At 37.4% G+C, this 13,752-nt stretch overlaps 2 protein-coding genes across 4 annotated transcripts; one reads left to right on the top strand and one right to left on the bottom strand.

The window, feature by feature from the left end:
• The first annotated feature begins 574 nt into the window (after positions 1-574).
• LOC145224206 (cysteine-rich venom protein Cau1-like) lies at positions 575-3,683 on the top strand. The gene is made up of 5 exons (XM_080090650.1): positions 575-774; positions 963-1,064; positions 1,180-1,275; positions 2,405-2,584; positions 3,306-3,683. Exons 1-5 carry the CDS (start codon positions 732-734, stop codon positions 3,536-3,538), a joined length of 654 nt encoding a protein of 217 aa, XP_079946776.1. The 5' UTR covers positions 575-731; the 3' UTR covers positions 3,539-3,683.
• A 41-nt stretch (positions 3,684-3,724) lies between these two features.
• Positions 3,725-13,325, bottom strand: LOC145224204 (acyl-coenzyme A thioesterase 11-like). Of its 3 annotated transcripts, none has more exons than XM_080090648.1 (16): positions 13,244-13,325; positions 12,802-12,876; positions 12,425-12,512; positions 12,101-12,231; positions 11,712-11,813; positions 11,526-11,600; positions 11,131-11,270; positions 10,902-11,009; positions 10,554-10,673; positions 9,310-9,460; positions 8,008-8,211; positions 7,563-7,702; positions 5,168-5,302; positions 4,847-4,973; positions 4,635-4,785; positions 3,725-4,567 (listed from the first exon to the last, which is right to left on the bottom strand). In XM_080090648.1, exons 1-15 carry the CDS (start codon positions 13,268-13,270, stop codon positions 4,660-4,662), a joined length of 1,749 nt encoding a protein of 582 aa, XP_079946774.1. In that variant the 5' UTR covers positions 13,271-13,325; the 3' UTR covers positions 3,725-4,567; positions 4,635-4,659. The 3 variants fall into 3 exon arrangements, with proteins under 3 accessions (XP_079946774.1, XP_079946773.1, XP_079946775.1); XM_080090647.1 differs by lacking the exon at positions 13,244-13,325 and adding an exon at positions 12,998-13,151; XM_080090649.1 differs by lacking the exons at positions 3,725-4,567; positions 4,635-4,785; positions 13,244-13,325 and adding an exon at positions 12,998-13,152 and having other exon boundaries at positions 4,908-4,973; positions 5,161-5,302.
• Positions 13,326-13,752: the final 427 nt, after the last annotated feature.

The raw sequence follows: 13,752 nt of genomic DNA, 5'->3' as shown, positions 1-13,752 counted from the left end.
ACGAGTTTAGACTCTTCTAAATCAGATTTTGTATTTACAAATAGGTCCCAAGCAAACTATTATAAAGAAATAACACTGATGTAAGGGATGTACCATATAGCAAATATTCGGTTTACTTTAACGCCAAGAAATTCATGTTGATAGGGTTCGTCCTATACGTACATTACAACGCTTAGTACATAACCTGTAGTATCCTATACGGTACATATGACGCTTATACATGACGTGACAAACCATAATTGTGTTGTATGTCGTTTAGCAAATTGTGATCAAGCACCAGTACCAGCGTCACTTTTATATTCCCGGTATGCCTTGAGTACCACATATGGTGATGCAGGGTACAGTGGTGGGATTCAAATTTTTTGTCAGCCGGTTCTATCACAAAAGTCATATTTTTCAGTCGGTCCTGTTACAAAAAGTCCATTTACAGTAACCGGTAATGCTAACCGGTTTGCTGATCTCATACAATTTCGTGATACAGTTCTACAGAACCGGTGCGAACCGGCTGAATCCCACCACTGACAGGGTATTAAGTAGGCTACCTAATACGTGTTATACCTTGATTACACCACAATAGACAGCAAGTAATTTTTGTAGATCAGTTCGTCGCACCGGACAAATGGTCTGAGGATGTTCTTTATTGGCATAACTTCTTCAGACGAGGTCACAACTCGCCTTTATTGACATGGGACCGGTCCTTGGAAAACTCGGCGCGAAAATATACTGAATACATGAGAATCAATAAAGATACGAATGTAAAGCATTCCGCACAAGGTCAGTGTTTTCAAAATTATGTCCGTTTCGTTGCTTACAGTTTTTTTTGTTTGTCACTTCAATCGGTATCTTGTTACCTTCCGTGTTGTTACCTCGATCAGTAACTTATAAGCAAAGCTTGGTGCGAAAACAATAATTGCAGCCAGTGCTATGTAAAAGTAAACGTAGTAATAGAACACGTGTTTAAGGTTGGAATGAAAACGGAGAGGTGTACAGAAAATACGGCGTAACTGAAATGATTACCTATGCCAAGTTGCCACAAGCAAAGACGGCCCGGGAGTTGTGGAGAGGTAATTAAGTGACATTCGCAGAGTTGGGAAACACAAAATACGTCTAAACATATGAAAAAAGACAAACACAGGATTTCGATTTTTTGATTGCCTAATTCGTCTTTGTATCTCGCAGCGGACAGACTCGGCGAGGGCTTCTACGGTGAGGTGAGAAACTACGACTGGGACAATCCTGGTAAAAGACTTCCAGGTCCAGATTACGGAATAATTGGTAAGTTTCCGTTCGTTTAAACCAGGGGTCTCAACCTTAAACAAGTTTGAGGGCCAAAAACAAACTTTTAAGTAAGTCGAGGGCCGCACTATCGAAACATTTGCTACAGTGTACCATGACAACAAACGTATTGTATGATGAAGTAAAATGTTCATTAATGATATTAACTACATTAAAAAAGCTTTACAAGATTGTAATTAGTAACCAACATATATATAATGTAGCAAAATGAAAGAGCCAACTGTGCTTTATTGCTTTGTGTGGAAACAATGGCATGCAATGACGCAACAATGTAAAAAATATTACGCAACAATCGCAATTGCTGATTCTAAAGATGGGTTACTACTATCATCAATTAAACGTTGCATTTTCCACTAATAGAGAATGATTGTATCATGGAAATGTAAACTCACTGGTCTGACACGGTATTCCGCCTCAGTAAAACAACTTCTAAAAGTTACTTCGCGGGCCGCACAAAAACCCTTGGAGGGCCGCATGCGGCCCGCGTGTTTGAGACTAGTGATGCACCGAAGTTTCGGTTGGCCGAAACATTTCGGCCGAATCCGCTGTTTTCCAATGTTTCGGTTTCGGCCCGAACTTTTTTGAAAATTCGGCCGAAACCGAACTTTTTTATTGCATGGAATTAAGGCCTTAAAATTTCATTTACGCTCATACGAAACATCATTAATTAACTTTTTGTTGTATCTATGAAATACCAGCCACGTTGTCTGCAAAATATTAAATGTTTAGCAAAGTTTACCCATTGCGAAAGTGATTTTAGTTTGTCAAAATTGAGTTCACTCGCATCAACAACACAATGCTCAGTCGAAACCATCCCCAAAACGGGGATTTTAGGTTCGGCCTGATTCGGCCGAAAAAATTCGGTTTCGGCCCGAACCTTTTTAGGCGGGTTCGGTGCATCACTATTTGAGACCGCTGGTTTAAACTATAACTTACCATTTAAAAGCATATGGTTACACCAAATGCAACTCCTGACGATGTTGGCCTCAATTCAAATAATGTAACCTTAACTAAACCTATAATGTATGTATTTGCTTGTGTTCGGGGATCCATAATAACCGCGTTTGCGAATAAATACGAAGTTAACTATTCGCTGTTATACCTGCAGGTCATTTTACTCAACTTCTTTGGAAGTCCACAAGAAAGGTTGGATGTGCAGCTATGAGATCAGACGACCCTATAGATAATGGACTCTATGTTTACGCAGCAGTTTGCCACTACACACCGGGTGGGAATGACGCATGGACAACACAGGAGTGGAGTGACGAAGTGCCAACGTTTGTCCCGGGTAAGACACGAAATCAAAAAGTTAAGATGTTGCGTGTAACACCCAGGTATATCACAGACAAAGATTTGAAAAACTTCGGATAAGTATACCATACAACTGGGGTCGGCCCAATTTACTTCTGTTATAAAATGGTAATAGCTTTGCTTGCCAATATGTCGGTGTGTAATAGCAGTTTTGTGCAAGATTTGCTCATACAAGCAGACAAATTTGCGCGCATGGTCTGGGTTTTAGTAGAGCTATTAACACCATACCTGACGGCAGACCCACATTTAGCTAATTTTCGATAGGTGGCGCAAAGAACTGAATTATTTATTTAGCGGCTAAAAGGGGGTAGGATTTTGAAAATTTTATATTAGAAACTAAGTTCTTTTGTTTGTTTTATTGAATTCTAAATGCTACCGTACCCTGACCCTAATAGACTCAACCGTGAGCTTTTTTAGAGATATAATGTTTTTAATGGGAAAAGTGCTCTTTGCGCCACCTATCGAAAATTAGCTAAATGTGGGTCTGTCATGAGGTATGGTGTTAGTAGATTTTCTCTGAGTTTTTGGACTGTCACATCATAACAACAAGCAATTTCCTGGTTGGTAAAAAAGTACTGGAACATGAACTCACAAATCGATGGCGTGCCATAAAATTGCTTTACCTGCTTCTAAACATTTTCATAAATCGATTCCGGCTTGTTGTGTCACTGGCATGATATTATGATTATTGCATGCAGAACTGATTTGCCCAATTAAGTGCGGAACCAACGCGTGCTGGTCCTTCACTGGCACTCACACCAATGGCACTACAGCGTCATCTTGCCGATGTGAAGACGAAACAAGCCCAATCTGCACTGCACCTTGCATGATTCACTGCCCCGGTAGACAATGGGAAACAACTTGCTATGGCGACAATGAGTGCCACTGTACACAGAAGTCTGCAGTTTGTGACGGTTCACCGAAAGTGTAGATCAAAAATGCTTGTTATTTGTGTACTGATTTTTTCGCCACTGTTCTTGGCTTTAAAACCAATCAAAACTTTTAACCGTCATTAATGATATGTCAGACAAAAAACACCTATATGAGGCCATGAGCCCCATATGTATGTCGGTGATAGTGGAACGACCGCAACAAAACAGGAAATTAACCTCGAATATAGAGGTTTCATGGAACTGTATTAGAATCACAAACGAACGCTAATTTTCATACCATTGTCAAAGTTCATTTCAATAAAACACAAGAAAACAACAAAACATGAGAAATACAAAATCAATAAAACTACACATTAGGTGTACATTTAGGATTGTGTTTAAGTGTGAGAATACTATAGCGCACACTATCAGTTGCTCATGGCAGATTACTGTTCGTGTGATGGTGTGAATAAAATTACACAGAGTTACATATATTTTTTGAGGATAGTTGTTCGCTTTATTGCGTTTGTGTAAAGTTGCTCTTCGGTTAAGCAAAAAAATGAGGTTCACAAAATAGATTTTGAGAATAAGTTGTAAACTACACAAACCACTAAAGTGTTTTGCAAAGTTATCACACATTGATTTTTACGAATGCCACATTGCAAGAATTAGCGCTCTGGTAAGCTGTAAAAATGAAACTTTATTTAGTTCCCAGCTCCTATAGTAATTTTTCGAACCACTTAATAGTACAATCAGTTAAAGTTTAAAATTAATTAAAATCGAAAATAAATAACAAATACAGCGGATGAATCAATCACATGGAAAATACATTATAAGCGCTGTGTGGAAATTTACAAAGTTCATATGCATAGCAAGCTAAAAACCTTGGCGCCGAAGTGTTAAATGTCAATAGCGCAACAGGCTAATGTGGGTAATTGCTTCAGCTGCAGGCTTAGAATGGCAGAGTTCAACATATGGCAAAAAACACAAACAAAAATAACCTTTATTATGTATCATCAAGTGCATTTAAATGTAAACAACATCGACAGGAAGGAGCATATCACCTCAATCAATTGAAATTATAAAAACTGTAAAAAAGATTAATTTTAGGCAAGTGTACACTAGTGCAGTAATGCAGTATATAATTAAGCTCACCTCGTATCAATTGTGTTAATTTGTATCAGGCGTTCTTGTACAAGTACCCGTGCAATTCATTAAGAATGTGACAATGCAATTTACTGAGACCAGCCATGTCGGAACTGATGTAAGATACAAGCTTTGGATTCATCTCGTTGTAATACGTTACCTGGTAACATACAAAACGAATAAACAACAAATGCACTTTTCGCTTGACCGCACCAACTTACATTCGTACAAATTCCGTCCTGATGACGCGCCACAAAACCCGCGCAAGCAACCTCGGTTCGGGAAAACCCCTCTACTGGTGGAACGCTCTTCATCGCCACCGAACGGATAGCTACTTGGTACGGTTCACTGAGGCAAAATTGACACGATTAGAGATACTTTTTCCGGTGTTGGAAAACAATATAACTAAGCTAACGAGATTAACTTGGGTAAAAAACAACAACATGGAAACGCGATTTTTCGCGCCAGAAATACATTAAGAGGCTAAATTTATGAAATAAGCCTTAGCTTGACTATGATACACCCGGATATTTACACTGTACTTTGGTGATGATGGTTTTCTATCAGACACGAGCAACACAAAATCGTTTGGATTTTCCGACTTGCTCGTGACGTTTTTCACCACTGTTCGGTAGATGGCGTCCTCATCGCTAATTCTTTCGATCAACTTCTCTGACCTAAAAACGATGAAGCAGGAAGTTGTTACTAAAACAAGGTGGCAAGTACACTTTATCACAGTAAGTCACTTTTATAGCATTACACAACTTTACGTAAATTGTGGCAGCATACCAATATGCAATAAATTTGTAACAACATTGGATACACAGTGTGTCCGGAAACTACAACGTGCTTAAAGCTTGTCACGAGACATCCATGTTGTGTGCGACATATAACGAGGCCCAGTCGGAAAATTTATACAGCCACGACCTCGTTATTTTAACGATATGTTTACAGTGCGTCGTTAAGGCGCACGTTTACGTGGTTTTATGACAACTAATGTTTGCAACCACACATATTCACGTGAAGACCCCCGGTTTGCAATAGCATGACATACAACCACAAAGCGCTTTGTTTATGGACAGCAAAGCGACTAAACTTTGAAGCCGCAATGTAGATAAAGACCCATTGACCATATCAACATGCAGGTTTCAGTGCTGCCAAAACAGTTTCACAACTTTAAGTTACTGGCATATTAATAAACATTTTGTCACAAGCTAGCAAAATTTGCATTTCGTTAGAAAGAAACTAGAAGAGTGGCTTTCTGATATACTTCCATTTTATACATTCTATACGATATTTACCAATTTACTATACACATCATTTGATCTACACATTGTAAACAAAAACAAATGGGTCCCCACACGCGCGTTTGTGCAGATTTACAGTAAACAAATGTTGCGGTGATTTTTAGATTCTTAAGGACAAATTTTTAGAAAGCATTAACCCAACAAAAAAAATTGTTCGTATTCTTTTTGCACTCTTATTGTCATATAATTACAAAAACATTAAAAAACGTAACAAATACTTTAATCTAATCTCTTGCTTTGACCCAGATATTGTCGTCCAAGGTCGGATTTTCAACACATTTTTTTTAGAAAGCTGTAACAGTTGTGTTACAGACACTTTAAATTAAAAAGCAATTTGCTACAAGTGTGTACATAACAAATTGTTTTTCATTTAACTTTGTTTCGCAAAACGAGTACCATTGACCTGTAGTAACCTCTCAGTGTGCACACGCCAAACGACTGTTTGACTTTTGACACCGTTTTCAATAGCACGCCGTCCTTGGTGTTCAACAATACTGTTAAGCCTAATTTATACATGAGTATTGACTCCTAAATTGATTGTCAAAAAAACGCTACGTTATGACGAAAGAAAGGTCTGAACTGTGTTTGTAATACCTACTAGTTGACCTTAAGTAACCCGTGATCATGCGGCGGCCAACCTGACAACGAGCATTTTAAAAAACATTTATTTGGCAAAAAAGTCAAGTTAACTTTTTCATCTTTACTTCGATTAACAAAGTTTTGCTTGACATATACAAAACCGAAGCACGGTTATTAGGTTTAAATCACGTCATAGGTGTAAAACCTTCGCCAAAACTAAAAACGTGAGTGATAACTTAATAAAATTACATAGCATTGCTGTGCACAACAGCTGATTTCTAATCACTGAAACGACGTCTCGTAAAACATCTGTCCGACGTCAAGCTGAGCCCTCCCGCTATCGTAAACCAGTGAGTTACTCTCGTGGTACTTCTGCCTACAGTGTCTTTCTTGACCAAACGAGCGTTAGACACATTTACGTTTCGGGGGCCTGTGGGTGAACCGCTGGGTCATTCGGGGTCAAACTTCTAGAGAATCAAGTTCAGATTGATAACTAAGATATGTCCAAATTTGAATAAATTTGAAGCACTTTTTCTTTACCAAACCAGCGTTAAAAAATGTACGTTTCGGGGGCCTGTGGGTGAACCGCTGGGTCAATCGGGGTCAAACTTCAGGTGGACCAAGTTTGGATTAATATCTGACATGTGTCCAAATTTCAATAAATTTGAAGCACTTTTTCTTGACCAAATGAGCGTTACAAACCAGCGTTAAAAATTTTACGTTTCGGGGGCCTGTGGGTGAACCGCTGGGTAATTTGGGGTCAAACTTCAGGTGGACCAAGTTTGGATTAATATCTAACATATGTCCAAATTTCAATAAATTTCAAGCACTTTTTCTTGACCAAACGGGTCTCACAAGCCAGCGTTAGACAGAAAAAAGAAAAAAGAAAAAAAGAAAAAAAGAAAAAAAAAATACGGACAAAAACAATATGTGTCCCCTTCAGGGAAGGGGACCCATAATAAGATTCAATTGAAAGGCTATCCTTGTTTGTACCATAATAGAAAAAAAAAAAATCTTAATCATTTTTTTCTTGGCAAAAATGCAAACTTACAGAAAAAGCGGATCCCACTCAGATCTGGCTTTAACGCTTTTAAGTACTGAGAAAACGTATCCAACCTTGAGTGGCTTAATAAGTTTAAGTGTTGCTGATAATGATAAAACACCGCTCTCCTCTCGTGTGGAAAGAACAATCTGTGGACAACAACGGCGTTAAGTCCAAATCAATTCAGCTGCTTTATAGATCAATTCTTCGCAACTTCTTATCCTGTGGGCAATTAACCCCAAATAGGTAAATACATCTTGCAGAGGGTAATTAATAAGCACTTTCGAGACATCAACATTTTGAGACGTCAGATAAAATATTTTTATGAAACAGGGATAAATTAAATTTGTCTGGTTGTTCTCAGGGATAACAAAACTAAAAAGGTTAAAACTGCTATAAACATACTTTTGATAAGTGCTCCAAAACATTTCGTTTTTTTGCCTTTTAAACTTACCGTTTCGGTGCTGGACGCCACTTGCCAATCAGTTCGCGAAGAAATACGTGTAAGTGAAGTGACATTGCCGTAACACAAGTACATTGCATTGGCTTTGTTCCATTTCACCGAAAGTCGATCCTGTCGTCTCAACGAGAGAATGTAACGACGATCAAAGCGGATTTTACGTCGGGCTGCAGCTTCTTTCTGTCGTCTTTGTCCGTCCTAGCAATAAAAACGAAAGTAAAGTGAAAAACTGCATCTTGCTGCGAAATTTAAATACTAAACAATGTCGCTATATGTATCGTTTCGGCATAAAAACTGTACATCCACTTGCTGGTAAGTCAGTAAACTATACCTAGATTACCGACAATTTAGGACGGTAAGAACAGTTGTAAAATGCAGCAAGTAAAGCATAGATACATGAAAACTTAGAAATGCTGCATGTGTCCAGCTAAAAACTGCAGGTGAATGCTCAATGGAAGAGAAGAACTTAATGTAGCAAAAAGTGTGCGTGATTCGTCTTTAATATTTCATTCACCTAATGTAAATTTAGCAGAGAAATGTTGGCCTGATTACATTTGGGACGATTCTAAGAAAATTTTAGGCTTTGGGTTAACGATTTTAGTTAAATGGAAACAGTTTCAATGCTTTTTGATCTTAAATATGTGTGGTATTACATTTATACGTTTTTTTATGTTTAAAAGCATCTATAAAGCTGTGACGTTAAACAGCTCATACGAGAATCATAGACCTGTATTGATTTATTTTCAATTTTGGCCGGTAATGCACATGCTCGCTTTAATACTAAACGCAAACCACTTCCTGTATGCGGGTTGAGCACCTGGAAGGAAATCAAACGAGCGAATAAATTTGACTGATGTGTTTGATACAGCTCACAGGTTTTCACTGTCAGCCATTTACTTTTTAACGCAAGCTTCTAAAAAGCCCCAAAAGGTATGGTGTGACAAGACCTAGTCAGATGCAAAGTGTTTCCGGTGACTTATACATAACAACATGATGTTGCTTTTCTCAAAATCACAAACATATAGGGGTTATTACAGTGTAAGGGATTATTGCAGCTGTTTTTCACCAGACAAATATATGTCATTTTTTGCATAAAAATAATAGTAGATTAAAAGACAAACAACAATAAGTAATAAGTAAAAAAGGTAAATACATACACTACAAAACAATATGTATGTCACGTAACGAAGCGTGCATTGCACTTATATCCTTAGGCAGTACCCAATACGCCGCAAAGATAGTCAGGTCTTGTCCAGTCCAACTTTTGGCGCATTACCATCCTGTTTATGTACTTACAACTGGCTCTGGAACAAATTGTGGCAGTAGCTGATTGTTTTGACTCTCATCTCGAACTTCGTATGTTAGAAAGGCGCTGTTGATATGACGACGTTCGCCAATCTTTCCGTCTTTGTAGCGGTAAGCTTCAACCCGTACTCCAACCTCTAAACTGCAAACCAGATAAATGGTTGGAAAATAACTTTTTGCAAACAATTGCAGTCAGGCATAAGGCTGCATATATTTGATTTGTTAGTAGGCAATTAGAGCAAACCAGTTGTCTTTTGCTCGGGTTTTTGGCCAACAAATGTTTTCTGACACAAGCCGCAGTACATATGGTATGTAGTAAACGGTTGCGATAACATTTTGCAAATGCTTTGATGTAAGGTAGGATGGGTGTTTTTGCCCATCCTGTCACTGGTAACCTTCCATTTCTCCTTCCCAGGATGACTTTGTCGTTGCTGTCTTTTCCAATATACTTTAAACCACTGTTGCTGCTGTTCAGTATGGTAAAAAAACTAATTTAAAAATCTCACGTTTGGGGCTTTGTGGGTTCATCTATGATTCAGCTGGAGTCAAAAGTTAAAATCACAGCTTCACATATCTACACTACGTGTGAAAGTTGCAAAAAAGATAATGAAGAGTACAAACATATTAAAAAATCGGGGTTGAATGAACGAAAGTTGATTGAGTTCCTATTGCCATTTGGCAAGGTACTGTCATGTTTTCTCCGAATTATTGTACACTTATTTCCGAAAAACGTGGGAATAGGGTACTGTCCGGAACCGCAACAGGGCATAGCCTGATCACAATGCTGCGGACCTGATACTTAAAGATTGTCAGTAAGCTGGTGATGACAGGTCAAAATGCCAACCAGACTTGTGATCCATCTTAACTGCTGAGCATATATAGGTCGCAGTTATCCGCGACAATCCCACTTACTTCCCTGCTGCCGTAATTCGCCTGTTAGTCTCGGCTATTTCGCTAATTTTCGTAGCTAACGAGTACCGAATTTATATGCAAGGTCGGTGTTCAGATAGTTCACTTCAAAACAATCTGCATTTTGCACAAACTATGTACACTCTGCCACAGTGCAAAAACTTAGCACATAAAACCCACAATACAGCCCATAGAAATTAAAACCAATATGCAATGTCTTTCACCACATCGAAAACAATATCATGAATTCTTATCCCTGTGGTGTCACTTTTCAACACATGAAACACTGAAAGGAAAACAACATTAGTCGTAATTTAATATCACACCTGTTTTGAAATACATTGTTGACGACAGATCTGAGCACGATTCGATCTCCCACTGTACTGGGACCTCTAAAATACACCATGTCAACTGAACGGAGTGTGGCAAATCCACGGCATAATCGACTGCAAAAAAGAAGACTGATTTTTATTGATGCTTTATCCTGTGGTTTTATAGAAACTAAAGACGCCATTTAGGCAAATCATATTTAGTTACATGCAAGCATTTCTTATTCTTAGTGATTTGTTTCTCAGATAACAGTTTAAAAGAGACATCAGAAATTGATGTAACACTGCATCCAAAAGAGTTATGCAAAAAACTCATATATTGTATTATTGTTTTTGTGTACACACCCAGCAGAAATTGATGCAACATTTTCCATCCATGACATCACCTGTCCACCAAATGTGTTACCATGGTGATTTGCATGAGGAGGCAAAACAAGTTCCACACTTTCAACCCTGAAAATTTTGGAACAAAAACTTTGTCATTGAGCTGCAACATTTCAGTGTGTAACAAACAACCAATCTTCCATCTATAATGTATATTTGAGACAATCAACATTATTGGCTTTAAACTTACTTGGTATCACCACCATGAACTACATTTGAAGGAAACACAACATCTTTGTTTGGTGATTGAGATCGTGCACGTGAATCCATGGGACTTAATTTGTATTCATGTAGAAGTGATTTCATTGTTTTGGCGTGCTGTATTCTAAGCTGTCAAACACACCAACAGTTTAGAACACAATTAGAAAACCAGTGTGTTTGAACAGACTATTATCAAAGAGGTAAAAACATGTTTAAGATGTGTTTGAGGGTTTGGTAAAAATACATTAGCTAAAGAGTAATGAGTTGCAAATAGAGCTAAAAAGGATTGTTTGTCTATGTTGCGTATTGATAACAGTTAAATCACATTCTTACAACTGAATGATAGGTTTGTAGGTTTTACACATTTGAAAAAAATGGTCAAACCTTTCGCCTTTCACTAGCCAGTGAAAAGCGTTCTCTCTCTTCCGCTGTTTGGCAACTGAATCTAGGAAGTGCCACCTGGAAAAGGTCAAATGTTATATTCCTTATTCAACTTGTAACAATAAAATGTACATGATTTGACAATGAAATGTACATGATTATATATTTTTACCCCATTACAACATTTACCTTCTTGTTATTGTCATCTAAAGCAACAAAGGTCAAAAAGGCCTCACAAATTGTTTTGTGCTTTTTTTCTTTTAAAGATTCACATGAAACCTTGATTCCAACCTATACAATCAACAAATTCACATAAATTTAAACTACAAAATAATCAAATCATATATGTGTGTTAATGCTACATAAACAAGTGTGCCTTAATCAATAGGTCCGCATCCCAGTAATAAATATTTTTTCATATTATCTGTAAACAGTTTAATGACTGATACTAATTTGATGAATTTGGAAAGTTGCATTTACATCTGCATTTGTGCCAGTGTTTGCTTTGATATTTCATGAGCAGGCTGACCTTAACTCTGACCTTAAACAACACCAGAGGTTTTTAAACTTTGGTTCACCTCCATGCTTGTGGTGAAAGCTCTGTTCACTTGAGCATGCAAGTTGATGATTTGTCCCAGCTCAACTTCACTTTCAAAGTAGAGATCATCAACTGACACAGTAACACATGGGTGACCAGCCAACCTTTCAGCTACAGTCAATAAAAGCATTTTCATCATGAAAACATAACACTATTATAAGTATTAACTAAAACTCATGTAACACATTAAATACTAAATAGCAACATATAGAACTTGTATGTCTATGTACTTTTGCTAAACACCAAGTGCTGTGTGTTTTAAAAGTATTACACACTTTCCAAAAACAAACTCTTTAACAAATACCTGACAAACAAGCACATGTGTCAACCCATTTTAGCAATTGTCCTCCATCAAGTACATTGTATTTGTTGATGTGGTTGGATTGAATAACCTGTATGACACAAATAAAAATTAAACTATACTTCATATTTTAACTTTTTTAAAAGTCAATTATTTAAGGAAAATAAACATTTTGCAATTTTGATTTATAAAGTAGGAAAAACTACATGTGCAGAAAATATCCAATGTAGATGATATTACTTTAAGGTGAGGGTAGTGAAAGATTCCAAATTCTATGCATGTACAGTCTAATTGGGTAGCAGGTTACATAAATCAATTTGTGAATTATACTGCAGAAATGCATTTGGCAAAACCTGCACATGAATGCTGGTAAACCATACCTGACTCATTTTTATACTTGTTTCTGTCGGAAACACAACGTTTTCCACTTGGATAGAACATACTGCTTTGCTGGCCTGTAAAGACGATTTTTTTTTATAAATGCTGCAAATCGACAATAAACTTGTAAACTTGTAAAGTTGTAAACAGAGTACAGGCCCTATATCACAAAACATTTAATGATAATCGTTTTTAAACCTTTTGTGGCGTCTTCCATAAACACTCAACAACATTCTGTATGGCACAATTCACTGTGAGCATGTTGCTACATTTTACAGTGGATTACCAGCAAACAGTAATCTTTTTCAACCTTGCAATAAACAAGCTAGTTACCGAAATTACACAAAATAATTAGGGGATTTACCCCGTTTACCTTTTGACATTGCTTAGTTCAGATGAGGCCTAGGTAACTACCAAATATTGTTACAACTAAACTATGTTTACCTGAGTCATACCGTGGCATCGACACATAAAACGAAGTCATCTTCTGTCACGCGAGCAATATTAATTGCCTTCCGTAAGTCACAACATTGGTCACAGGCAACTTTAGGTCAATCCTTTTTTCTTTACTGACACCACGCGAACGTTAAACTGTTTGAAAGTTCCACTGTATGTCGCACTTAGACAACAAACTGTCTGTTAATTTTTTGGGCAATAGTTGTTAATGTAATAAACCTAATACGTCATGTACTTACAAAACCGAATTATGGAAAATTAAGGTGTGCATTCTGTGCAAAAGGTGAGTTGTGGCCAATTTGTTTCGAAAATTATGGTGGGCAGACTGGTCATAAAAGTTAGCAACAAAGGTTTTTCCATAACAAAGCTTTTATAGTATTTTTTATGTGTTAAAAGTAATGTTAACTTGACATTAAAAGTTGAATGTCACAATTGTTTTACTTCCGATTGGCCGTTTCCCTTTGCACAATCACATCATGCTACTTAGCCATATCGCT

The sequence above is a fragment of the Phallusia mammillata genome, chromosome 4 (assembly GCF_965637545.1).
Source record: "Phallusia mammillata chromosome 4, kaPhaMamm4.hap1.1, whole genome shotgun sequence".
NCBI lineage: Eukaryota > Metazoa > Chordata > Ascidiacea > Phlebobranchia > Ascidiidae > Phallusia > Phallusia mammillata.
This window is presented reverse-complemented; position numbering and strand designations above follow the sequence as displayed.

Excerpts from the sequence above, each read along its gene's own strand:
- LOC145224206 (XM_080090650.1), top strand. The coding sequence starts at position 732 with ATGAGAATCAATAAAGATACGAATGTAAAGCATTCCGCACAAG. Across the intron at positions 1,276-2,404 it reads TCCAGATTACGGAATAATTG|GTCATTTTACTCAACTTCTT; the intron begins GTAAGTTTCCGT and ends TTATACCTGCAG. Across the intron at positions 2,585-3,305 it reads AGTGCCAACGTTTGTCCCGG|AACTGATTTGCCCAATTAAG; the intron begins GTAAGACACGAA and ends TATTGCATGCAG.
- LOC145224204 (XM_080090647.1), bottom strand. The coding sequence starts at position 13,060 with ATGCTCACAGTGAATTGTGCCATACAGAATGTTGTTGAGTGTTTATGG. Across the intron at positions 12,513-12,801 it reads CAAGTATAAAAATGAGTCAG|GTTATTCAATCCAACCACAT; the intron begins GTATGGTTTACC and ends TGTGTCATACAG. Across the intron at positions 10,674-10,901 it reads GTTGCATCAATTTCTGCTGG|TCGATTATGCCGTGGATTTG; the intron begins GTGTGTACACAA and ends TCTTTTTTGCAG.